A 25,938-nucleotide genomic window follows, 5' to 3' on the forward strand; every position below is an offset into this window, starting at 1 on the left:
GGTTTTCACACAGTACATGATAAAATATAATGGAACTATAACATTACTGGAGGACTAGGAAGGGTAAGGGGCAAAGAAATACAACATGGGCTAGGATGATGACAAGGATGAATGAAACAGATTAAGGAGAGGAAGGGGCAGGTGTGAGGATGAGGTGGAGGAACATGAACAATGAGTGCTGGTAAGGATAAGGGAAAGAATGAGAGGGCAGGGCAGGACAGGGCAGGACTACTTTGGAATTAAGGGGATGAACAGGAAACATTTAATAACAGTGCAAAAGAATTAAATCTTTCTTAGCCTGTCTGAACAGCTATCCCACAACAGTTACTTCTATGACTGTCAGTAACCTACAGGGACATTCCTTCTGGTGACGTAACACAATGGAACACTAGAGTATTGACAGGGAAAGGTCATCCTGAGTAGGAGAAAACTATATATTGTCTGTAGGTCCTCAGTGCTTTAACATTGCACATTTTCATCAACTAAGGTCATTCTAAAAAGTTGGGATTATAAAACATTTTAGTTAACAGGCACATCAATAATGGGCACTTAACTAACATTCACTCAACACATGAAATTAATCCATATACAAGTGCATTTGTTATCTCATGATTCCTATAACCCCTTATATGGTATAGTCTATGTATGGCTGTACATCCTTACTTCACATCTCACTAGGAGGGACAAGTTTGCTTTACACAGAATCCACACTCGACTTTACACACACTTGCTTGCACACGAGTCATTCAGTTTGTCACTCTTGGTATTTTTAAGTTTAGTATTAAAACTGTCAATGCACCGTTATGAAAGATGCTTACAAAACCTAACTACTTATTGGAAGCAGCTTCAAAACGCACAATGCATCAACACACTAAGGAAAAAAAGTTAGTACAGTATGTGTATTACTGATTGCCAGTTAACCACTTTCCTAAACCTTACTTAACAGTGTTCAAGGAAGGAAGTAGTGGGATGAGCAGCAACATGTTGGGTGGCATTAGAATGCAGAACCATTAATAAGTCTCAAAAAGGTCAGCACAGTGGGGAAGTGGCACTGGTAGTCACAGCCACTCTTAAGACACTCTGCTACACTTACTTTCACTGTTTAATATTCCCCTTCATCTCGAGCCTCCTGAGCTAATAAGAATCCACTGTCAGCAGATCAGAGGTCTTGAAATTGCAGAAAATACAAAATTAAGTGATAAATGTTGATGTCCTTCAATACTGGCTGTGACTACACAAAGAAGAAAATATTATAATAACTGCAACATTACAGGCTTGTGTTTAGCCACATTAATACTATTTGTTGTTTGTAACAGGGAGTATAAGTAATTAATTAAATACAGTCAAAGGTAGACAAAGCAAAACTTTAGCTTGCAGCAACACATGGGCTAATTGTACAAACTATATCATTGCATCACATCCATGAGTCAGTATCTCTCTCTCTCTCTCTCTCTCTCTCTCTCTCTCTCTCTCTCTCTCTCTCTCTCTCTCTCGTTGGTTCTCAGCATTGACAGTATCTCACTGTATGAATTGGTGTTACATTAATCACACCATTGTACTTCATCTGCAGCAAGTTGCTCTCCATTGATGTGGTAGTTGATAATTATGAAGCATAACAAACGATGTGTGGGCATGCCAAGGTGCCATATTTTATGGTTTATAGTTGTTTTGACTTATAAAAACATTTAAAGTATCATGAGAACATTTCACCTATACAATATATTAGTGCATGTGTACATGCTTACCAAAACATGGGTAAAAATCATGTAAATGCTACAAAAATGTATAAAATATATGAAATCATTACCAAGAAAAATTTCACATGTGAATGTGACCGAGGGGAAAATATAAGCATATTAGTATTTGCTAAAGGATTTGGATAAAACTTGAATTCATTAGAATTCCAATTTAGTAAAAGTGCAAAGTTATGTCCGGGAAATTCTGAAGATTTATAGAAATTCAAGTATTCATGTACTCTTGTTTTCCATGTGTGCCACCTTAACTTATTCTGGAGAAGAGCAGATGCATATATATAAATACTATACATAACTATATGGCATTGCTTGCCGATTCTATCGGCATAAGAGAATGTGTGAAAAAGCTCTTTTGTGAAATCTAATACAATATCATGCAAGGCTACATCGATGGTTATTTGTCTATAGTCTTTTATTATACAACATAAATACTGAATGAAGACAGTGGGGAGAAAAAATTGTGTACTTGTGTGAAAATTAGTACACAAAGCAAAACGTTGTAATGTGGTTTGTATACTTCAACTTTCCTACTGATCTTTAGTTCCCCGAAGCAGGAAGGATTTTTCATGATTTAATACATTATTAGTTAATAACAAAGATTTTGTCAACAATGAGGTAATAAGACTGTTGTCACTTTATTGCAAGTCTTCCTTTCATTGCACTAATAATCTAGGCTTGTATAACTTGAATTCAACCCAACACTTTACAAGTGGACAAAGGTAGTAAACATCACTGGGTTCAATAACTAAAGTAGCATTAACTGCCTCCCATTGCACCACAATGGCCAGGTGACTGACAACATGCACCACTGAAATCCAAGATACAAGTATGTAGGTCCACAGGACAAATATGTAATAACTTTACAGATAAATAAAACCAGATGAGAAACTTAGTAAACAATTAAGTAACTCAATAAAATTTGTAACAATGGATACCAATATCAATGACTTGGATATTTTCTGAATGCTGCTCATTAAAACCAACCAGAGTACAAAAAATTGTGAATCTTTGATTGTGTTCTTCACAGTGTTGAGTACCAAGATCTTAATGACTATAAAATGTAACATTGCCACACTCAAGTCTTACAATAAACAGAACAACGAAAAGTAGACTGCTCATAGCCACTCACTGTACTCCATAAAGACAATGTCACACCATTGCTAAAGTGAGTCAAAATTAAGATAGAAGAATTAAAACAGTCAGTTACTTTCAAGTCTATAGTAGACACCAAGCTTATGACTGTTTGCTCTACTTTTAAGTTAGGAATTGCATGCACATTAAAGTTACATATGGCCTCATTAATAAAACCCTGATTTTATGAAGACTACATATGGCTGTCAAGTAACCTGTGTTCACCTGATCAGCTGCAGACTTGGCTTTGGCAGTACTGTAAGCTGTGAGGTGGTACAATACTCGTACAGACACACTTTGCATTGCCTGTGCCAGCACAGGCTCCACCCTTGATGGAGTACACAGTGATGGCATACGAGGACTGGCAGTACATAATTGAAAATAATAATAAATAATTAAAATTAATAGTACTGGTGATAAATGTAATAATAATAATAAACATAATTATAATAAATAGTAATAATAATATCCTGAAGCCTGGACACACAGGCCTCAATCATGACCAGCAATATATTGGCACCTCAGCACAGCATGGAGTGAAGTATCTATGCTAATGACCAGCTTATCATGAACTTTTACCTCCTCCTGAAGCAGTGAAGGTTATCTAGTGATGGAAGGCTTTATAAATCATAATACAGTATATAACAACAAAGCAACAATGAAATCAAGATATAATATAACTACTGTGAATAATGAAATCAAAGTACATTGCTGCAGGATGTAAAATTTTCCCTTTTCCCATTGTGCCATTTTCCACTTGAATTCCCCCACAAAGCAGCAGCCAAATGACAAAGACATGGCTCTGCTACTGTAAAGGGAACATTGTACTTGTATGTTAGAGAAACATACAGAAAGATCGTTAAAATTTTGTTGTAGCTAACAACTGCATAACATTAAATATATCTTCCCTTTTTCACACACCTGCATTCCCTTGCTCAGTGCAAGCTGCAAGTTAACAATTACTCCATTTCATTCACTCTCATACACTTATGCTTATTTAGAGAATCAAATACTTAACACTAGACCACAACATGGGATCAATCATTACGCAGGTCAACTCCAGGCCTGCCACCACCCAGCTGGACTTCCCTTGCAAGAAGAAACCATCTCTCGGGGCTCCTGACAGGACACCCAGACCAGGCAAGATGAAGAGGCATCAACCATGAGAGATGGAGGTGCATCAGGAGGGCCTACCAGTGCAGGTAAAACACCAATCTTTAATAACTTTTGATAGCGCTCTAAGATTTGGGAAATTACTGTAAAATTTTACATGCGAATAGAAAGCAATGGAAACTATACACACATATTCCTTATTAAAAATGCTGAGCGAGGCTGTCTGGTGTCAGTATAACCCCCTCCCCCCTTGGCATCAATGAGCAACACTAACAGTTATATCTACCCTTACAATGCCCAGTTCACTACACTTTCTGTGCCCCAATGTCTTCCTACAGACATAAATATCCTTGTATACAAAACGTATTTTCTATTTTTTCTATTTTTTTTATTTATTTATTTTTTTTTATTTTGAGACCTAACGTGATCATCAATTTTAACAGTTTGTGCTACGGCCTGACAAGTCTTTTCTGAATCAGTCAAAAGTAAAAAATATTAGATCAGTAGAAATTAATAGAAATGGAAGGCATGTCTATAAAGAGCTGAATGAGAACCATGTATTAATTAATCTACACAAATTATTTTGACAGACCTTAGTACAAGAATCACAAAAATTTTGCATTTCTTTTGAGACTGTGGAACTAATACTGTGAGCATAACTCCACAGATATATTCATCAGGATGAAGCCTCATTTATTTCCCAAAACTTGACATTGCTGTCCTTAAACACATGGCAGCTGCCTTGTTCCTGTAGGTGTGTGTTTTACTTCCATGCAGTCACTATAATGTGAGTGTGTATCATTTGGTTTTGTCACATGAAAAGAATAAACCAACACAAACTAAATGAAAAAATTTTCTTCAATGATTTGTACAAATGAATGTTTCAGATGCAAAGCCTTGCACGGTGAAGAGACAACAAGGGCCAGGCATCCTACACGTATCTCAAGGCACTTGCTTTATCAGGACACAATTATTCAAATTACTGTTCATGGAAAAACGTTCATATTACTGTAGTGGTTGTAACATTGCCATGCTTCCTAGATTTACTTTCCTTAGCCAATGTAAACCCTCTCCTTCATCTTGAAATTCCCCAGAGCTTTTCTTTACACAAGTTTAGATCACCACTAAGGGTTTCAGTAATGCCGCTCCATGAATATCTTGTATAGTAGTACTTCAATTTACATTCATACATTCTTATCACATTGTGCTTTTTGATGAACACTTCACACTTTATAGCTTTTTTGTACCATTCATATTCACGTGCATAAGAAAAAAAAACATGTACACACACACACACACGAACATTCCTACTATTTTGTTTAGCCAGACACATGTTGAGTCCAGTTTTCCTCTGCACCTTTTACTTTGTTCACTCAGTCCATCATCTAGGCCAAGAGCTGTGTACATTATCCATCATACTTTCAAATGCTAGTGTTCTGTTTTTATAGTTTGTCAGCTGCTAGAATCTTCTTATTCAGCATGGAGATGTGTGTAACGAACAAAAATACTCCAGCTTCTCGGTGTGTTCAATAGTAGTTATAAAATTAATCTGCTTCTGTGTTCAATAGTAGTTATAAAATTAATCTGTCTCGTTCATATGCATAAGATATATAGGTGAGCTTTAATATACAAGAAAAGGTGTGTCAGTTAGAAAGTAAATCCATTTCCAAAACAAAAACAAACGGGGCCAATAAAATAAATGTTTCTTCCCTGGCAGAACATGTTACTCCCAACAAAATATTGCATGAATGTAATCAAACCACACTTGTTGGGATATAATTTGTTACTGTAAGTACAGTGTATCTGCCACAAATGCTTTAATGATTTTTTTCTAGTCAAATGGCTCAAAGTATGCACTTAATTCACTTGATGCAAAAAAGTAATTATTGCAGGTTGGTGTTAGTTGCAAAGATTCTTCTCTAAATGTTCCAACAATTTGTTTCTTTCTACATGGCAAACATTCCTATAAATACTGTGTAGTTTTTTGCTTAGTATCTTGATGTTGGCCCATTGCTAAGCAGAAAAAATTACAAAAAAATTAACATTTAAATACTTACTTTTATTTTATTTCAGACCTTCAAAATCTCAATGAGAGACCACGACTACAAGTGGTACATCTTTCAAAAATTAATCCCTACAGGTGGCCAGCTACTGGAAGCCTTTGCTGGTGTAACTGACTTCAAGACTTGTGGAGATTCTTCTTAGAAGATTATTTACACCACACATGTCAGTACCTACCAGTACTTTTCTTTGTCTCACCCATCACAGCCCTATGATTCTCTCTCTCTCTCTCTCTCTCTCTCTCTCTCTCTCTCTCTCTCTCTCTCTCTCTCTCTCTCTCTCTCTCTCTCTCTCTCTCTCTCTCTCTCCCACCATAGCTCAGCCATATACAATACATATATGACCAGTTGTTGATCACATCCTATCAACAAACACTCGTCACTGTCTCCCCATCTCTTTTTTATCCAGTTATTACAAACTATTTATGAATTTATTCTGCACAACATATTTCTCAAATGACACTTTGGTTTAGACTGCAAGGGGACCACAATAAGTATTTCTGGTTGTCTTTTCCTGCAGGCCATAATAAATATTTTTGGTTGTTTTTTTCCTAACAAACTATAAATCTTTCCTGCTCCTTCCAGTGTGTGACTGAGGCTACATTTTTACAAAATGAGAATGCATGCCTTTCAATGTATAGTAAATTGCAAACATTCACAAACACTCATCTTTCAAGCTGGATATTTTACAGAATACATGAAACACTTGTGATCAACTCAAGCTTGGTCCCTGGTTGTCATTGGCATCTTTGTAACAAAACCAAATATTATAAAACAAGAGCCTAGAAGGCTACTAAATTCATCTTCAGGAGAGCCTAGAAGGCTACTAAATTCATCTTCAAGTAATTCTTGTGGTTGTGCATGTGGGATGCCTTGCTCAGCAAACACCCTTCATGATGAATTTTACTCTGGTATGTTGTTACTATGCATTTCAGACCACATATAGCTTCATTTTTCTTCAGATATCTTCAAATCAAATAGTTGGATCAACATGCCATTTTGATCCAGCTTGTCTGAGACTGGTCACTAATTCACTACAGTGCATTACAAAGTGTGTTTCATCAAGTGGATTACTTTTGGGTTTTGAGGATAAAGCTGGCAAGAGCTGAGTAGATATGCAGATGAGGGGTGGCTGAAGTGATGTATTAAGAGATGTTTAAAAGGGTAAGGGATAGGATGGAGGTGTAAAAACAATAAGGGATAAGAGGGATGGAAGGGGAAAAAGTTAAATCATCTTGGCTCTTGCAGCCTTGTCTTCAAACCCAAGCGTACACTCCAAGAAACATGTGGCAATTCACTGTAGTGCCATAAATTGGGGAACAGTGTCAAACAAACTGTACCAAAGCATATTTAGAAGATGTTTGTAAAAAACAATGCTGCATGGGGTCTAAAATACCTAGCATATAAGTGACTGCACTGTTGTTCTTGTAGTGTATGGCAGCAAAATGAACATTAATGCCATGTGTGCATGGATCAGCCTCTACAGCAGCATGTTATTCACACCAGCCGTGGCTAACATCCAGCAGAGTCAAGCAAGTATGTTACCCCTTTTAATTTTGGCTTTGAAATGGTTTCCTTACTATCAATTTAACTTTTAAAAATCTACTGATATATAGAGTAGTGTTGTTCATTTATGTGCATACAAGTAACATTTTGTATATATTACTCCAGGAAGAAAACTGGTTGGTTCCATCCAGAAATGTAGACCTTCCAGTTGTTGTAATTGTTTTTGTTTATGGTGAAGGAGTGTGATTTCCCCATAGAATATAAGCAGCAGCAAAACATATGGCACACACCCCAACATTATCCTAAACCCAACATTATCCTCTATGGTAGAGAAAAAAGAAATTATTTATGAAAATAGCTGTCTTGACTTTGCATAGAAACATGACATTAGCAATAAAGATAAGAAATCAGTAATTCCATTTGTCTAGCACACCTCATCAGACCAAATCAAGATGTTATTTTCTTTGTTTAGTGTTTAATGGGCAACAAAAGATAGCCAAGTAATGTCAAGTTTCATAAAATGGTATGCATATAGTATAACAAGCCTAAGTAGATACAATAAATAAAGTAAAAATAAAAATCATATAAAGGCTGATCCAGCTAAGCCAATAAAAATTAAGTATAATCCACACTAAGTTAAGTTAGTGAAAAAAAAGTTTCTTGCCAAACTGAGTACACGGACTCTGCAAATCCTAACACACCAGCAGCAGCAGGCAATCTTGAGTGCATGTGATGAAAATGATTGCTTAGTCACAGGAAGAATTTGTCATACATGAGAAGTGGTTTGAACATGGCACTGCCAACCTCCTGAACATGTAGTAGTCTGCATGAAGGCTGACACTCATCTGGCCACGTATCACATGATTCATAATAAACCCTGCCAGTGATTCTTCTTTGAGGTGATGTGTCTCACAATCCATCGCAATCTGATGCATACACCAGTTATTTCATGCCGGTAAAAATAGACGACCTTAATCCTATGTAAGATGTGTGATCTTGACCATTTTTATCATAAATGTTCCAGTCTTTGTGAACTATATTTTGGCAACATCTTGTAAATTCATCTAAGATTTACGACTTCCTAGCAGAAAACACCAGCAACATCACTCTGCCCCTGACTGGGATATAGATGGGAACAGAATCTAATATTACTGATTGTAAAGTGGTGATGTTCTACTAACATGACAAAAAAACTTAAGTCAAGATGTAAAAGACAAAAAAAATCAATAACTGGCTCTGAACCCCTGATTAATTTAGATACCAACTTAAAAACCTTAAATTTAAAAGTGACGAGCAATATTTCATGTAAGAGCTGACTGACAAATCTGAGGTATAGGAAGGAGAAAGTGAGTGAGTCACCAAACAGATGAAAGGAGCACAGGGAGGAGTATGTGGTGGAGAGCATGTGCAGGCTGGCACAGGGAGGCAGGGAGCTCCCTCAGGTGGTGGAAGGTCGCTGCACAATGTCTTGCTCCAGAGTGAAGTTGTAGTAGAACTGCAAAACAAATTAATCCATGTCATATATACAATGCAAATTAATCCATGTCATGTATAAAAAAAAAAAAGGTAGAATAAGGCTATCTCTTTCTACCTTGAGCCAACAGGGATAAGAGTGTTAGTGATGTACCTATGTATGGACATCAGTACTGGGCAGAGAAAGCATCCCTTCACTTTGCCCCATTGGCATTTTGAATATATTCACTGGGACATTGTTGAGCCTCTTACCATGTTGACAGGAGCAAACAGGTTTGTTTACAAGATAGCCCAAGGCAATCCCACTCTTGGATACCCTCACCACCACCTGCATGCATGCCTGTTTTGGTTTCCCTGCTTGCACTTCATTTCTTAGTTGTGGTTATCAAAGGCACAATTTTTTGGTTAAGTCTCATATTATAAGTGGTTATCACCCACAGACGAACAGGATGGTGGAACGTATTCACCAGTGCATATGAATTGCCCTCAACACAAGACTGAAAGGCACAAACTGGATGGATGTATTGCCACTGGTCTTACTGGGTATACGTCCTGCTACAAAGAACAACTTTGTAACCTTCACAGCTGAACTGGTGTATGGTGTTCCACTGAAGTACTCAAGTTTACCAGAGATTTCATCCTAGTGCCATAAAGACAGCAAGACACTCCTTCAACCATCCTTTCAAGTCTTCACAAAAAGGTTGGAACACTTCCCACTATCCCTGCATTGCAACGCTGCCTCACATCTGCTAATGGAGTAGCTGGTCAGCCTGCCCTTCAGGGACAGCACCACACGGTACACTCCTTAGCTGCACCACTGATCTCATGCTCGTTGTCATGGCTCAGGCAACAAGATCAGCAAGGCCCAAGAAGCGCTCAACCTTGTCAGCACCAAGTGTGAGAAGCTGAGCCTCAAGATCTCGGCTAAGAAGTCCAGGGTCTTGATGCTGTAGGCCATCACCCCAGAATGCCACCTTTGCATCCAAGATGTCAGACTGGCCAGGACAAGCTCATATCAGTACCTGGGAGTGTGGGTTGACCAGACTGACTTTCACCATCCAGGTCACACACTTGAAGGAGAGGGCACTGGTGAGGACCAGTGTCATGAGGGCCATGATTAGAAGACCATACTGTGTTGCCTCCTCTACATATGCCCTGATGGACTACAGCATGCTCATTGCAATGTGTTATTGCAATGTGAGACAGAGCTTGTGCCTCTCTCCACTTGTATGCAGCAGATCATGGCCTGCAGGATGTCTAAGACCCTCCAGTAGGGCAGGGAGACCACAGCATGGGCAAAACTGATTGGGGCCTTGCTGCAGTGGAGGGACCACTCTAGTGGACACATCTGGCTACACAGGGTCTGTGATGCAGTCAGCACTCTGCTTGACACTGAGCTGCCAGCCAAGAGAGGAGCCAACCGCCCTGCCCCAGACTACACCTTACCACCTCCCTGGCAACTCCCGCCTGTCGAGGTTACAATTGGAGGCCTCCCGGCTAGAAAGGCCATACATCCACGACTGGAGATGCAGCAGCACACAGATAGCAGTGGCCTAGGCAAGCACCTCCGGGAGTACTGTGCACTGTGTATTGCACCGACAGCTTCTGTTGACTCTGCCTGGGGCACGACAGGCACACTGACTCAACGGCTGCAACAACCCAGCCCAACCGACATGTCCCTCATCACTGCCATCCTGGGACAGGCACAAAGTCTCGCCTCCCTGGGTCACCATATCAGGCTGATGAGGCAACCCAAGCAACACAAGGAGGCCTGCAGTTGACACCAATATCTGGCCCAGCCTGCAGCAGACCAAGGTGCAAGCCAGGCACACCACCCTCAGTAGGACAGAATGCCAACATCGACAGCAGGAGATTGTCACAGTAGGCAGCCTGGTATGCTAGGGTGACTGCTTACCAGCCACCGTCCACCACCCACCATATGCACTGCCTGAGGCTGGGCTATGGCACACTGGCTGAGCTGTGGGCCAACTTTGAGGGTGAGGTGCCAGCACTGAGGACACTGGCCCTTTGTCCTCTACGCCACTACCTCCTATCCTGCTTCACCACAGAGCAGTTGAAGCACTGACAGCCAGCAGACAACCTCCCAGGTGAGGAAGAAGCAGCTACCTCCTGGACACAGGAGACTCTGGAGCTGCTGCTTGAGGTGGTGTGTGGTGCTCCCCTGCCACACTGACACGGACCTGGCAGGTAGCACTGCCCACCCATGGCCAATATATGTACATTGGCCAGTATATGTACATTTATTTCTATTTATGTAAACTTGTATATCTAATGTAAATGCACCACCATTCTAGGCCCCTTCCCTCTGGGGGGAGGAGAATGATCTCCAGTGGTAGGCCCACTCATCTGTAATTACAAATGTAAATACAGCTCCATTCCCTCCCCTCCCCTTCTCCCCTCCTTACCTCATCTTCTATCTGTTGTCTGTTTTTCTTGCTGAAGGTTGGGATGTTGGCAGTGGCACTGTCACCAGACTTAACATACTTCTTGTTGAGCACAAAAGGTACCCCAAAGAGAGCTGTAAGATAAGAAAACACATCTTGAAATTTATGATAATAAAATTTTGGAAATCCCACAGCCCACATACACTTCTAGTTCATGGATCCAAATGAGCAAACTTGAGAAAATGCATCAAGAAACAAATATCTTCAAAGCTGAAAAACACTTCTGCCTCATTATATCAATTTAGTTTAGTCAAAAGAATGTATAAAAGCTGATATCATTTGTCATACATGATTAGCAAAAGAAGCTGAGCTCTAATTGTTGTGAGAGAACACTGACCATTGAAGATAATCATGTATGAAAACACATTTTGATGCTGTACCTCTTTCTGATGACAAAATGGCACAGATGAACGATAAGATGGACCACTCACCTGACTGTCCTGGCCCATAGAGAGTGCTGGTGTCTGTGTGAGCCATGGCATGGTGTGTGGGGGAGGGGGTGTGAGGGGCTGGGTACCTCATGACACGGGGAGGTAGTGGAGGAGCGGGACCCTGTGGCCGGCCGGGACCTGGACTGCCAGTGACGGGAGGCAGATCTGGCGCAGGTCTAGTTGGCATCAGACCAGGATACATTCTGCCCCCTCCCCCACCACCACCTTCCCCTCCTGCACTCATCCCTCGCCTGGGATCCATCCTGCACCACAAGTTTCATGTCAAACAAAAAGCTTATATCAAACACACACACACACACACACACACACACACACACACACACACACACACACACGATAAACAGAGGAGCCTCTTTAATCTAGCATTCATGAACTCTAATTCCAAAATATACATTCAGTTCAACTCAACATCAATTCAGTCAAAGCTGCAACACTCGCTCGGTGATAACAAATGCCACAGACACAGCACAAAGGCTCACCCATAAGGAAGGGCAGAAGAGGCCAGCTGTCCCCCAGACTTGTTGAAGCCGGGGGCAGGTGCTGGGCCACACTTGACACAGATACACAAGCCGTTCATCTCCCCCACTAGAGAGAAGCCCTCAGGAGCCATCTTGGAGCGGCTGAGGATGATTATGTCGGTGATGGTTTGTGAGGCCATGTTTTGAGGCACCTGCTTGTAGCACAGCTGTTTCTTCTTGAATGCCTTCTGACCTGCAAGCAAGCAATGTATCTCTAAACTGGCCATTTTAGGTTTTGCTACTAACTCATTCCAGAAATAATAAGCATACTTACACATTCATTAATCTATTTGCTATTATGATCTCATGAACTGCTTGCCTTCCCTCCTCCTACAGCCTCACTGCACAAGACTTTCTGCTTTTTCTCACCCCTATTCTGTACACTTCCCTAATGCAAGAGTTAGTCCATATTCTCAATCATTCATCCCTTTTTCTGGTAAATTATTGAATTCCTTGCCTGCTTCTGCACTTCCTCCCTCCCATGACTCAAACACTTATCCTCCAATTTTAGATTATTCTATTGAACTTTCTTTAAGAACTGGCAACTCAGTGGACTTCTAATTATTGTTGTTGTTACCTTAAGCCATTCACCCTCTCAAACAAACATACACACACAAAGAAAAATACTGACACTTAATATACTCTCTCATATCTCAGCGTCAAGACTGCTCTCCCACTCCTCCTCCCCGACCAGAACACCTACTGGTATCAAAGGTCTGTTCCACGATGGTGTATCCTGTGGGGCGGGAGTCGCGGTCATTAACAATGGCCATGTGCTCCACCACATAGCCCATGTAGCCATCCACCTTGCTGTGACAGAGGTACCGAGTCACCCGCCGGAAGAAGCCATCCTTATATAGGTCTGCATCTATGTCTTGGTCGTGGGTCTTGGAAACCTGTGGAGAATAGAGTATGTTATCACAACTCTGCCTCCTTCTTAACCCCATCAGTACTGGAAGACATTTTTAACTTAAGATTTGTGTATGATTAGATAATTTTACTGACATTAGGAAGGGTCTATGGAGGTCAGAAGATTAATGGCCACAGTCTTCACTATTTCAATCCCCTATACAAGCTGTATCAAATCACCAAAAATTAAGCAGAATGAATATAGAGGTGCGTCATGGTACTGAAGGGATTAAAGCATCAGAGAAACACTAGCAAATTTATCTTAAGGTGACATTAACTCTTAGTCATGAAAGGGACCCTGTTCAAGAAAGAAGGCCATGAAATACAGATATAATCCCTTACATACCAAGACCACAAAGACGTCCAGGTTCAAAGATCATTTTTGGCATATTTGTAAAAACCTCCACTCACTACACCACACTTACAACAGCTAAGACAAAGAGTTGTTCCTATCGAATGCTACACTAAAATGTCCTGCTTTTAATTCCTGTATATGTCTCCTAAATTATCCCTGAGTATCATTATGTTGTAGCCCAAGGAAAGCCAAGAGATGAAACCTACTAAATAAAATCAAGTGAGCAGGATGAAAGGTCACATCTATGCAGCAATAAGTCCTATGAAGAAATTGTCAGAGAGAGAGAGAGAGTTTTACAGTTTTACTTAGTGGCATAAACTTGTGTGATCATGCAGGCAGACACAAACAAGAATCATGAGGTGTACACACATGGTTACAACACAAGGTGGACCAGAGTATGGCATGAGGAAAGGTGGATGCAAGAACTATTAAATAAACTACTGTATAAAGGGATACTTTCTAACTTTTTTTTTTTTATGTAGGAGAGAACAACTGGCCAAGGTAAACAAAAATATAAAGAAAAAAGGCCCACTCAGTCATTAGTCTCCTTACAAAGCCGACAGAATTAGCCAAAGGACAGGGACAAATGTTATGTAATCTTGAATGAGGTCAAGTCATAGGAAGTAGGAGATACAGACACAGGCAGGGAGTTTCAGAGTTTACCAGAGAAAGGAATGAAAGATTGAGAGTACTATGCATCACCACATTTGTCAATCAAGAAACTACTACTACTACTATAGTCTGTCTACTCTAAAATGGTTCCTGGTTTCAAATTATAGTATAGCTTTTTGATAATGTAATTGACTTTAGGAAAATAATACTTGTTTCCTATTGATCCCCACACTTACCATGAGGACAGATCATGGTTTTCCTCAAGATCTGACAATCATGCATTCCCTGGGACACTATTCAGACTGAGACCCAGAAGCCACATTAGGGTAGACAGACTATACAATACATTCCCTAACAAGGACACAAGATTAATTTTTAAAAATTAATCCAAGATGCATAATTCATTAAAGCACTTCAGTAGTTATTTGATATGCAACTGGACACAAACATGGGTCAAAGAGGAAATAGATGCCAAAGGAACAGAACACTTAAAATTATTTCAAGGTTCATGCAAGGAGGAGGGAATTAATGTAATGAAAGACTACAGTAATGGTGATGAGGACTGAAGGTTGCATCACCACACACTGGCAATCTACCTGTCTCAAACCGTGCATGTAGTAAATTTTTTATCACTGAATAATATATATATATATATATATATATATATATATATATATATATATATATATATATATATATATATATATATATATATATATATATATATATATATATATAGGCATATTTCATCATTTCCTTACTTGAGACTCAAAATTAATCCCTTCAGTACAATAACACATTTCCATATTCATTCTGCTTACAACTTAATGATTTCACACAGCTTCACAAAGTCATGTGTGGAATTCAAATAATGAAGACTGTGGCCATTAATCTTCTGACTTCCACAGACCCTTCCTAATGTCAATATAATCGTCTAATCATACAAAAATGTCAAGGTAAAAATGTGTCCCAGTATTGAAGAGGTTAAGTAAATTTAGCAATACTCTCTACTGCTAATTATGTGTTGGTAATAGTGATGAGTATTCCTGAAGCATACCACATAAAAGAGTTCGGACTCATTGTTTGTGGTTAGGCTGCCAGAGAACAATGACAAAACAAAACCTACATTTCCTGTGACCAAGGCTATGTTACACACAATATGAAGTTCTTAGGAAAGCATTTCTTAAAACTAAAGACAAAACAAGCCACTAAGAAAAAGGGAGAAGTCAGACTTAAATGACAAAGTAGAAGAGAAAAGATCGTTCATACTGTCAATGATAAAAAGGTTTCCTGCTGCTACACATTTCCACCTGTGTGTGAATGGTATGTCAGTTATCTTTATCACGTCCTGATTATTGAAGTACACACGCTCCAATATCCCAAGTAAGGAACAAAATGCTATGTGTTGACAGCAGCACTAACTCTTTCAATGCTAAGGCTATCAACCTTCCTAGCACTTTGAAACTGTTTGCATGGAGACACAGGAGAAAAAAAGAAAATATAGACTACTTTGTCTTCTTACATTACACAAGTATCTATGAGAGCTTTGTGTGAAAATTTCCTATAGCTGTTGTAGGTATTAATGGGGAAATGTTTTCCAGCAGTAAAAGGATGAAGTCAATTATAAGCTGCCAAGAAGAGGTATTGGGAAGACCGGTGTAACTTAGTGAAGTGGCAGTACACGACAATAATCAATGACACTAACACTACTGCCATTATCATTGTCTCCTTGGATACTCTAATTAAAACATCCTGCACCCTTATCAAGTTTGTGTGTGTGTGTGTGTGTGTGTGTGTGTGTGTGTGTGTGTGTGTGTGTGTGTGTGTGTGTGTGTGTAGTTGTGTGTGTGTGTGTGTGTGTGTGTGTGTGTGTGTGTGTGTGTGTATTCACCTAGTTGTAATTTTACAGGGCCTGGGTATCATACTCGTGTGGCCCCGTCTCCATATCTACACACATCCAACTTTCCTTTAAAACTATGCACACTCCTTGCTGACACCACCTCCTCACTCAAACCATTCCACACCTCCACACATCTTTGTGGGAAACTATATTTCTTCACATCCTTCAAGCATATTCCTTGGCTATCTTTTTACTATGCGATCTTGTAGTTCTACTTAAGTTTTCCTCTCTCAACATCATTTGCTCATTATCCACTTCATCCAGTCCATTCAACAGTTTATAAACCTGTATTAAATCTCCTCTTTCTCTTCTTTGTTCCAAGGTAGGCAAATTCATTTCTTTTAATCTCTCCTCATAGGTCATTTCTGCCAATTCCGGAACCATTTTGTTGCCATTCTCTGCAATCTCTCCAACTTCCTTATATGCTTCTTTTTATAAGGGGACCAAACCACTCCAGCATATTCCAATCTTGGTCTAATTACCATACTAATTAATTTCTTCATCATATCTTTATCCATATAATGGAAGGCTAATCCAATATTTTTATCAAATTATACGTTTCTCCAAACATCTTATCAATATGAGCCTCAAACTGCCCATGGTCTTGTATTATCACTCCCAAATCCTTTTCCTTTTCCACCTTTTTCAACACTACTTCTTCACCCATCTTATATGACCCTCTTGGCCGTCTTCCACTCTTTCCCATCTCCATCACATGACTTTTGCTCAGATTAAATTCCATTTGCCACCTCTTGCTCCACTCCCAAATCTTATCCAGGTCTGCCTGTAAAATTTCACAATCTTCTTCACTCTTCACACACCTACACAACTTCGCATCATCCGCAAACAAATTAATATAACTGTTTACTCCCTCTGGCATGTCATTAATATATACCAGGAAAAGTATTGGTGCTAGCACTGAGCCTTGTCGGACTCCACTCTCCACCACCAACCAGTCCGACTTTGCATCCCTTATTACTGTTGTCATCTCCCTCCATCTCATGTAGTTTTCCATCCACTTTAACACTTTTCCTTTCAGTCCTCCATAAATTTCTACTTTCCATAAGTCTCTTGTGTTTGTGTGTGTGTGTGTATGATTTACAGGGCCCAAGCCTGGCTCTGTATGGCCTGTCTCTTTGTCCACATTTATCAAGTTTGTCCTTCACCTGACTGACATTTGCCACACACACCACATCTCTACTCAATTTGTTCCATTTGTCAATGCCACAATATGGTGTGTGTGTGTGTGTGTGTGTGTGTGTGTGTGTGTGTGTGTGTGTGTGTGTGTGTGTGTGTGTGTGTGTGTGTGTGTGTGTGTGTGTGTACCTTGTTGTGACACACAGGAAGAGCTTAACTACTCTGAATCACACCATCCCATTTCCACATTTACTGGTAGCTGGCATGGCTTTCAGATTCTAAAATATTCCTACTATGGATTATCTTTACATCTAAATTATCCTTGGTTTTGATGCTTCTGTGATGGGAAGTCTATTTCACAATGTCTATTCTACAAGTTTCTTAAATGTCCTCCCTTACAATTCTACATTCTTAAACAAAGGAAAAGTATTCTAGATAACATTTTTCATTTCCTTTCCTTTGATACTCTGTGCATGTGCGCGTGTGAGTGTGTGTGTGTGTAATTCACCTCAGTCGCCTGCTGGTCACTCAGCTAGTTTTCCCCATTACGGAGCGAGCTCAGAGCTCATAGACCGATCTTCGGGTAGGACTGAGACCACAACACACTCCACACACCAAGAAAGCGAGGCCACAACCCCTCGAGTTACATCCCGTACCTATTTACTGCTAGGTGAACAGGGGCTACACATTAAGAGGCTTGCCCATTTGCCTCGCCGCCTCCGGGATTCAAACCCGGACCCTCTCGAGTGAGTCGAGCGTGCTAACCACTACACTACGCGGTGTGTGTGTGTGTGTGTGTGTGTGTGTGTGTGTGTGTGTGTGTATTTACCTACTTGTGGTAAATACTCAGATTATACAAGTCATACCATAGGAGCTGAAAAGAGGTAATATCCACAAAAACAAAGGAAAAAACAGAACTAAATTAAGAAAACCACAATAAAGTACTAATAGTTAACTGCAATCCTCATTTTCCCATATGAAGTGACACACCAGTGATACTACACAATACACCAGCATCAGGATACACCACTCAACTTTCTTTTTTATCATGCAAGACGGAAAATCTGGCCAATGGCAACAAAATTTATTAGACAAAATGGCCCATCGAGATGTCAGTCCCCAAGCAGGTCTGAGAGAGTTAGCCAAAAGAATGGAATAAATAAATGTCTTGAAACCTCCCTCTTAACCCCTTCAATACTGGGACACATTTTTACCTTGAGATTTGTGTATAATGTCTATGGAGGTCAGAAGATTAATGGCCACAGTCTTCACTATTTTACTCCCCCACATGAGTTTCTGAAGTTGTGTAAAATCATCAAATAGTAAGCAGAATAAATATGGAAACACATGGTACTCAAGGGTTTAAATGACTTCAGGTCAAAGGAAGATGGAAATACAGAAAGAAAGGAGCAGGTAGGGAGTTCCAGAGTTTACATAACCAAAATAGCAAACATGATCACAGTGGTACTTACAGCAGTGTAGTTTGGTGGACACCCTGACAGCTCCTCCACCACACACACAGATGTAATTGGTCTGTCATCGGGCAGTGGCAGGGCATTGTACAGATCACGCATCATTCACTCAACAACTCTGCAGGAGAATGACAAGGTGGAAGGTAAGCACCAATTAGTCTGTCCATGAAATGATAAAACTGTATGCTTGAAGAACACAAAGGATCAACAAGTGACTCGGAGTAGATAAGGTGCTGCTGAGATTATCGTCAATAGGTAATGTGATAGAGGTGAGGCAAATCAATATCAGGCAACACAGCAACACTTGGGAATGAGAATATGAAACCATGTGAAATCAATCGCTGGAAAAGTATTGATCTGATTCATGCTCTTGGCTAAACAAGCACCAGAAGCCACTAATACAATATCATGCTATTCTACATCACATACCCTAATGGGAGAATGACTTGAATCTTCTAAGTGTAGCAGCCTTAACCCTTTCAATGCTGGGACACATTTTTACCTTGAGATTTGTGTACCATAAGATCATTTTATTCCACAAATCCTCAGCTGTCACTGTGGCTTCTAAAATAATCAACGCTCATGAAAATTAGTACCGTAATCATAGAGACTGCCATGTGTATGCTCCATGGCTTGCTCCAGCTTCCCTTATTTCTTTGTTCTTAACCCCTTCAGTACTGGGACACATTTCTAACCCTTAGATTTGTGTACAATAAGACCATTTTATTGACATTAGGAAAGGTCTATGGAGGCAAGAAGTTTAATGGCCACAGTCTTCACTATTTTAATCCCCACATAAATTCCTGAAGCTGTATAAAAGCACCAAATAGTAAACAGAATGAATATGGAAACGCATCATTGTACTCAAAGGGTTAATGTAAAAGAGGGAAATCAACAGCTAAATAAAGGTATCAAGAATCTGCTGTTCTCTTAGTAAAGGTGTGAGGATCTGCTGCTGTTTCTAAGTAAAGGTGTGACGATCTGTTGCTGTCTCTAAGTAAAAGTGTGAGGATCTGCTGGTGTCTGCTAATCAATGTGATCGAGGTATTTGCATGAAAATCACCACCACCGTTTCCACCTCAGCATCTCATCAGCCAATTATTAAGGTCATCCAAACTTCCCTTCCCTTGACAGCTTATTGTTTTGATACTCCACCAACGTTCTAACTATAGATAACAAAGCTTTGCTGCTTCACACCACCGCTCACCCAAATACAAAAGGGGAGCTAATACAGTATGCCTTCCTGTCCTTTCAAATTTATTGAGAGCTGGATTCAAACTCATTGACTGAACACCTCAAGAGTCCACACAGTCCTCTTTGGTTGGAGGAAGTCCTCATCACACAATTTCTATTTCAATCCCAGGAACCACAATGCCTGTGTCTGTGCTGCCACAACACTGCACAGCAATTCTTTGTCCCTCGTCCCTCCCATGCCTTTGATAGGTAACCTTTATGGTTGAGGGTATTTAGTTACATTACAATACTTTGCATGTATTATTATATAATGTCATTGGATTTATATTATACTAGTGATGGTAATTTGTATTTAATACAATGTGAGTGTTGTTCAGTTCCCTGGTTTTTGTGTACAGACAAAATCCCTCCCTAATTAATACTGTCCACATTGTAAGACAGTCCTCTGCAGACATCACCAATGCAGTAAGGTATGCTTCAGTTCTCTCTTTCAGCAGTGCAAACACTTGAAGATCATGAAATGTTACATTAAGTGTTAATGTTGCAAAGTGCAAGGATGAGGAGGTAATGTATAGTCTTGGGTGAGGAAAGCCGGTGTCTGTGTGGCTGCACACAGTTGCAACTATGGCAATTTAGTGGCCAAACAAGCAAATGTATTGGTGGCATTTTAGCAACAAAATAATGTACATAAGAGTCACCTTTGTAACTGTGTTCCACTAATGCACCTGCTCAAGTGGGGTGTGCAGGGTGGAGGTGAAGGAAGGCTGGTGATGCTCCACACATGTCATGTTGGAATCACTACACACATTTCCTGCCTGGACAAGAGAAGGCAGGTGGCTGGCTGTGTATGGATGTCCTGAGCCTAGGCTGTGTGTGTGTTATGTCTCAGCATACCAAACAAATGTGTAATACACCTTAGTTTGATACAATGGGAAATTCATCAAGTAGGGCAGCCATGAGAGGAGTGCTAGACTGCATCCCTGACAGAATACTAAACTACTCAACCTATGGAGCCACACCAAAGACCAATGCCCAGGTGGTAATCAGCATCTCATCACTCCAGCCATGTACAGGTGACACAAAAAATGCTAATGCAACATCACCTATTACATTCTTCATTAATCCTTTCCTAGTGGCAGGGCAGAAAATAACAAATTAAGCAAAATGTCAATGTACAGGCTCCATCAACATTCAGTTATACATCTGCCAAAAGGTTTCCCACATATGAGCACAATTTCTACTGAAACAACTAAATGAAGATGGAACAAAAAAGCTCACAATCTTCATTCCAACAACAGTTTCCTCAAGTGTGAAAAGTCACCAACACTGCCCTCAGCAATCATCATGGCCACAAGGCCATGGGAGGATGTGTGGACAGCTCCCACACAAAATATTATGTACAGCAGATGTAAAGCAGGGCACAATAATGATAGAAATATAATTCAAACACAATTCTTATATAACATTATTCATATATCTGTAATGATCATCACTTTGACTATAAATTCAAAAAATTCATTATCACGAGTACATAGGTATTAATAAATTGTCATCAGTAAGACAGCAGCATCACTTGCCAGATGTGGAATTTACAGATTTTTGTATCCTCCAACTAGAAAAACAAGACAACACCAGAGAACAACAACAATGGGAAGCTAGTTACAGATGCAACACAAGTATCCTCTGGAAATGATGTATCAAAGATCACCCGAATGGTCTTGCCTTCAGTACCCGTGGCAGAATACATCAGTGAAATACAACCAGTAAAATATGTAGAGAGCAATCACTGTGCTATCCAGAGTGACACATGATTGGGTCGCCATCACCCTGACACCATTACAACACCCAAGGTCGCCATTGTCTTCACACTGAATACAGACTTTTGTACATGTATTCAGTTAATATCACCATGGTCCAGCTTAGACCTTGATACAGAATTGACCATGACAGATGTAAAATTTATGTATGTACACATTATAATCAGGAATTCTCTGCCAGCTGTCATCATCAATACACCAGATCTTCCTTCATCTAAAACACTTCCATTCTTGCAAAGACTGCATTTACACGGCACACCACCAAGGTACATCTCTCATATACAACACAGGCAGCTAAATTTGCCAACATACCTCATTAGAATACATGACACTTATGAACTTTCTCCTTTCTACTTCTAATCAAGTTACTGCCAAAGAACTAGCAACACAGGACACAGTCAAAACTTAAACACTTTCAAAATCACTGCCACAAGAAGCTATACCAACAAAAACTATCCAGGGTTTCAACTACCATCATAAACTTCATTTAATCCTTGTTTCTATGATATCAGGTAGGTCTGTTTACTGGCCTTGTGTTGTACCCTGTCACTTGCCAACCACCTAGTGCTGCATTTTGAAGCTCCTGAGATCTAGTGAAGGAGAGAAGATTCCTATCAAGGCAAGACACTCAAGGAAAACTCAGATACACAACCAGGGCACACATGACTATTGCTTACCATTACCTGTCCTGGCCACACAAAGGTAAAGCAGCCAAGGTAGATTGCAGCATTGTAGATAACAGCAGTGTGCAGTTTTTTCCTACTATTTCAAGACACTACACACAACCCATTAAACAACAGCAGATCACCAGACTCGCGTGAATGGTGCTCAGTTTTGTCTGTCCTGATGACACAAAAGGCAAGATAGATAGGATGTGGAATTCTAGTTAGTTTTAGAACACCAAGTTTGATCTATTTCACCTGTAGATAACGCACCAGGTAGTGTAGGTACGCGCTGAAGGTGGCAGCGGTGTGTCTTACCTGTCACTAACACGTCCGTCAGTTCCTGTAGCCCCGGGGAAGCTGACTAACACACCCGTCCCTGCCAGCCACTAACCCGTCACTCTCACCACCTAGCTGGCTGATTTCCTCCCCTCGTAGCCACTCCTCCCGTCACGACGCGAGCCAGCTGGTCTTAGCAACTACCAGCGCGCTACACTCCCACCCTCATTCTAACCACCCAAGTATCTATAGCCACGCTAATCACCATTATCTCTCAAACCACCGCCACTCAAGAGCAAGAAATGTTACGATAAAACATGATAAATTATTCATGTCTCCTTGTATTCACTCACAGCTGCTTGGTTCTCCGGCCCTCTCACCCTGAAGGAATGAAGGGGATGACGCACGGCACGCTAGTGGGTAGTGAAGGAAATGAGGCAGTGCGTTAATACTCACATGAAGGAAATACTCAGTAGAGCCCCGAGTGTTGGAGGCCAAGGCTGAGGGTCCAGGGAGCCGCTGGGACCATCCTGACCGCGCTGCTTGTCCTCTGTCACACCTACGTCGCATCTGCATGTATCATAAACCCCCAGCCCATGCATCCTGTTAGAAAAGGAATCTAGTAACTACAAATATTTAGTTTATGAGCAGTAACAGGTGGTGGTTATATGTTAATGGGTATCTTAGCACAGTTTAGCGCCAATCTTTTTCTGAGTTATGTGTCTTGTCTTACTTTTTCTAGCATTCTCAGCCAATGAATCTTGTTAAAAGGGAATCTATCATATACTAGAATTTTGTATATTATCAATACCAAACAGTAATCTTCTTTTTTTCTGATGAGCCTCTAAAGACAGTTTAGCGCCAGTCTGTCGTTAATTTCATCCCTTATTTAGCTTCCATCACCTTCTCTTACCCTCATATCCTATCTAGAAAGGCTTGTTAATATTTCAGAAATCTTTAGCTATAACCGCCAGGAATCAGTAACTCCATACCACAAAGTATTTTGCTAGTTATCACAAAACAGTTCCTCGAGGAAGATAGTTCTACGTAGCAAAACAATATTTTTTGTGTGTATTTTTTGCTATAAATATAACTACCCATCTTCCTTGACCCATCTACATACTGGAAATAGCTGAGCAATGTTTTCCTTTTCTTTTCTTCCTCTTCTTGCTAACAATGTGGCAACGCATCATGCGTCATTCACTTCATTAATTAGGTTTTGACAAAGCAGTTGTGGGGACTCTTGACTTTTTTTGTCTCCTCTTCTTTTTCGTCCTCATTCTCCGTCTTCATTCAGACTGATCTTCGTTTCCTCCTATTCAGACATATTCTTCTCTTATTTTCTTTTAACCTTCATTATTTACTTTATTCACCTACCCTGGTACTTTCATTCGTTCATCAGTTTTCTTTATTATATTATTATTCTAATACAGTATCATCTTTTATGTAATTTCTCTGTAATAATTTATTTTAATTTGACACATTACTCTTCTTCGGATAGGTCTTTTCTTCTGGCTCGTCACTCGTCTCTTCTCTTTAGACGAGCCACTTGACTTTTCATTACTCACGTCTACTACTCATGGCATGAACTAGCGACGCGCGACTCATGCTTCACTTGGGCTGCATCGAGTTATGTAAATTCCTAAACATTGCGTACTAGTGCTTTAGTAGTTTCAGTATTAAATACGGTTAGAAGTTCCCGTTTGTGTAAGAGGGGATCTAGACAAGGGCTATAAGAAAAAATATAATAATAATAATAATAATAATAATAATAATAATAATAATAATAATAAAGGGCCCGCTGAGACACCAACCACATAAAAGGAGTGAGGAAAATTCCCTAGAACCGCGCGACTTCCTTGACCAGACAGCAAATTTCGCTTTATCTTTAGCAAATTATTATGCTTTCACCGAAGCTTTTACATCTACATTTCTTAGAGCACAATTTCTGTAGACTTCCAAGTGTATGGGATCAATGCCATGCTAGAAGGTTTACAAATTGTCCTTCCTTTGGGGAAAGATGTTTACTTTTTTGTTGATAGTCAGGGTGCCTTATATTCATTGTTGTCTCCTTCCCCTGCTGATTGTGATCTCATCAAGTGTCTTGGTGTCATTGATCTCTTGGAGAGAGAGAATCTCAGAATACGTTTCACCTGGGTGCCTTCTCATGTTGGCATTTCCCATAATGAAAAAGCTGATGTTCTTGCCCGTCACTCCCTTACTGAGGACATTGCTGACTGTCCTGTTGAACACACTTATAATAACATCAAGGGTCAGCTTAAACGTCATGTTTGCAGCACCATTGCTCATAACCTTGACACTTGTTATGGGAAAGGCAGTCCCAGTTCAGTCCATTATGTACATGTCTCCCACACCAGCAGTGTCACCTATGGCAGGAAGAGTGCCGCCCATGACCTTGTTGCTATGCGTCTCAGGCTGGGTTACAGGTACTATTGGGAGGTCAGTGGGGCTGCTGCTGTGCCCTGTAAGCTGTGTCACAGTCCTGCAGGGCACACACTTGCCCACTATGTCATGAAGTGTCCCTTGCTGGTGCATTTCCGCCCACACGGGAACTGGGACCTGCCACCAATGATAAGCTGGTTCTTCAACAATGACATCATCCCTGCCATCCTCAAGGATTTCCCACTTTTTGCTCCACCTTTGTAAATAATGTAAATATACTTAAGGTTATTTATTTTTGTACTGCAATACATTAGTTTTCTATGAACATTTGTTTGGGGGATGGGTGGCAGACTCCTCCCATCTCCTTTGTTGTACTTTTTTTTTCAACAATAAACTTATCAAAATCAGTAATCACTGGCCACTTTTGCACCGCCTAAGATGGAAAGGCTGCACCGCTGCGCCAAGAGGCAAGAACCGCTGAACACGATTTGCCCATTTAAATGTACTACGTGAAGAAAACAAATTTGTAAATTGTATACAACTAATTCTTGTCTCATAAATGTACCAATGAGTAAAAGTTATTACAACAGTGATTCCATAACTCACTAATCCAGAGGACTGTATTGTCGGTGATGGTGCGGCGCTGTTCATCGTACAATGTGCATACAGGAACAAACTACGGTGGCGGCCGGCGGTACAATCACCCCCGCCCTCGGGGCGCCTTTT

General features: G+C 40.3%; 1 protein-coding gene across 5 annotated transcripts; it reads right to left on the reverse strand.

Moving 5' to 3' along the window:
* Positions 1 to 6,275: 6,275 nt before the first annotated feature.
* LOC123518967 (multivesicular body subunit 12B-like) lies at positions 6,276 to 23,394 on the reverse strand. 5 transcript variants are annotated; one of them, XM_045280058.1, is made up of 8 exons: positions 23,266 to 23,374; positions 20,750 to 20,866; positions 18,858 to 18,975; positions 13,176 to 13,368; positions 12,434 to 12,665; positions 11,934 to 12,196; positions 11,464 to 11,576; positions 6,276 to 9,059 (listed from the first exon to the last, which is right to left on the reverse strand). In XM_045280058.1, exons 3-8 carry the CDS (start codon positions 18,960 to 18,962, stop codon positions 9,003 to 9,005), a joined length of 963 nt encoding a protein of 320 aa, XP_045135993.1. In that variant the 5' UTR covers positions 18,963 to 18,975; positions 20,750 to 20,866; positions 23,266 to 23,374; the 3' UTR covers positions 6,276 to 9,002. The 5 variants fall into 5 exon arrangements, with proteins under 5 accessions (XP_045135993.1, XP_045135991.1, XP_045135989.1 ...); XM_045280056.1 differs by lacking the exon at positions 23,266 to 23,374 and adding an exon at positions 22,849 to 23,023; XM_045280054.1 differs by lacking the exon at positions 20,750 to 20,866 and having other exon boundaries at positions 23,266 to 23,394.
* Between the last annotated feature and the right edge of the window lie 2,544 nt (positions 23,395 to 25,938).

This window comes from Portunus trituberculatus, chromosome 44 (genome assembly GCF_017591435.1).
Source record: "Portunus trituberculatus isolate SZX2019 chromosome 44, ASM1759143v1, whole genome shotgun sequence".
NCBI lineage: Eukaryota > Metazoa > Arthropoda > Malacostraca > Decapoda > Portunidae > Portunus > Portunus trituberculatus.

What these genes read in the sequence shown, in the direction of transcription:
- LOC123518967 (XM_045280054.1), bottom strand. Translation starts at nt 18,962, where the DNA reads ATGATGCGTGATCTGTACAATGCCCTGCCACTGCCCGATGACAGACCA. An exon ending in GGAACAGACCTTTGATACCA is followed by an intron (nt 12,666 to 13,175) that starts GTAGGTGTTCTG and finishes GCTTGCTTGCAG; the next exon opens with GTCAGAAGGCATTCAAGAAG. An exon ending in GACAACAGATAGAAGATGAG is followed by an intron (nt 9,060 to 11,463) that starts GTAAGGAGGGGA and finishes TTTGTTTTGCAG; the next exon opens with TTCTACTACAACTTCACTCT.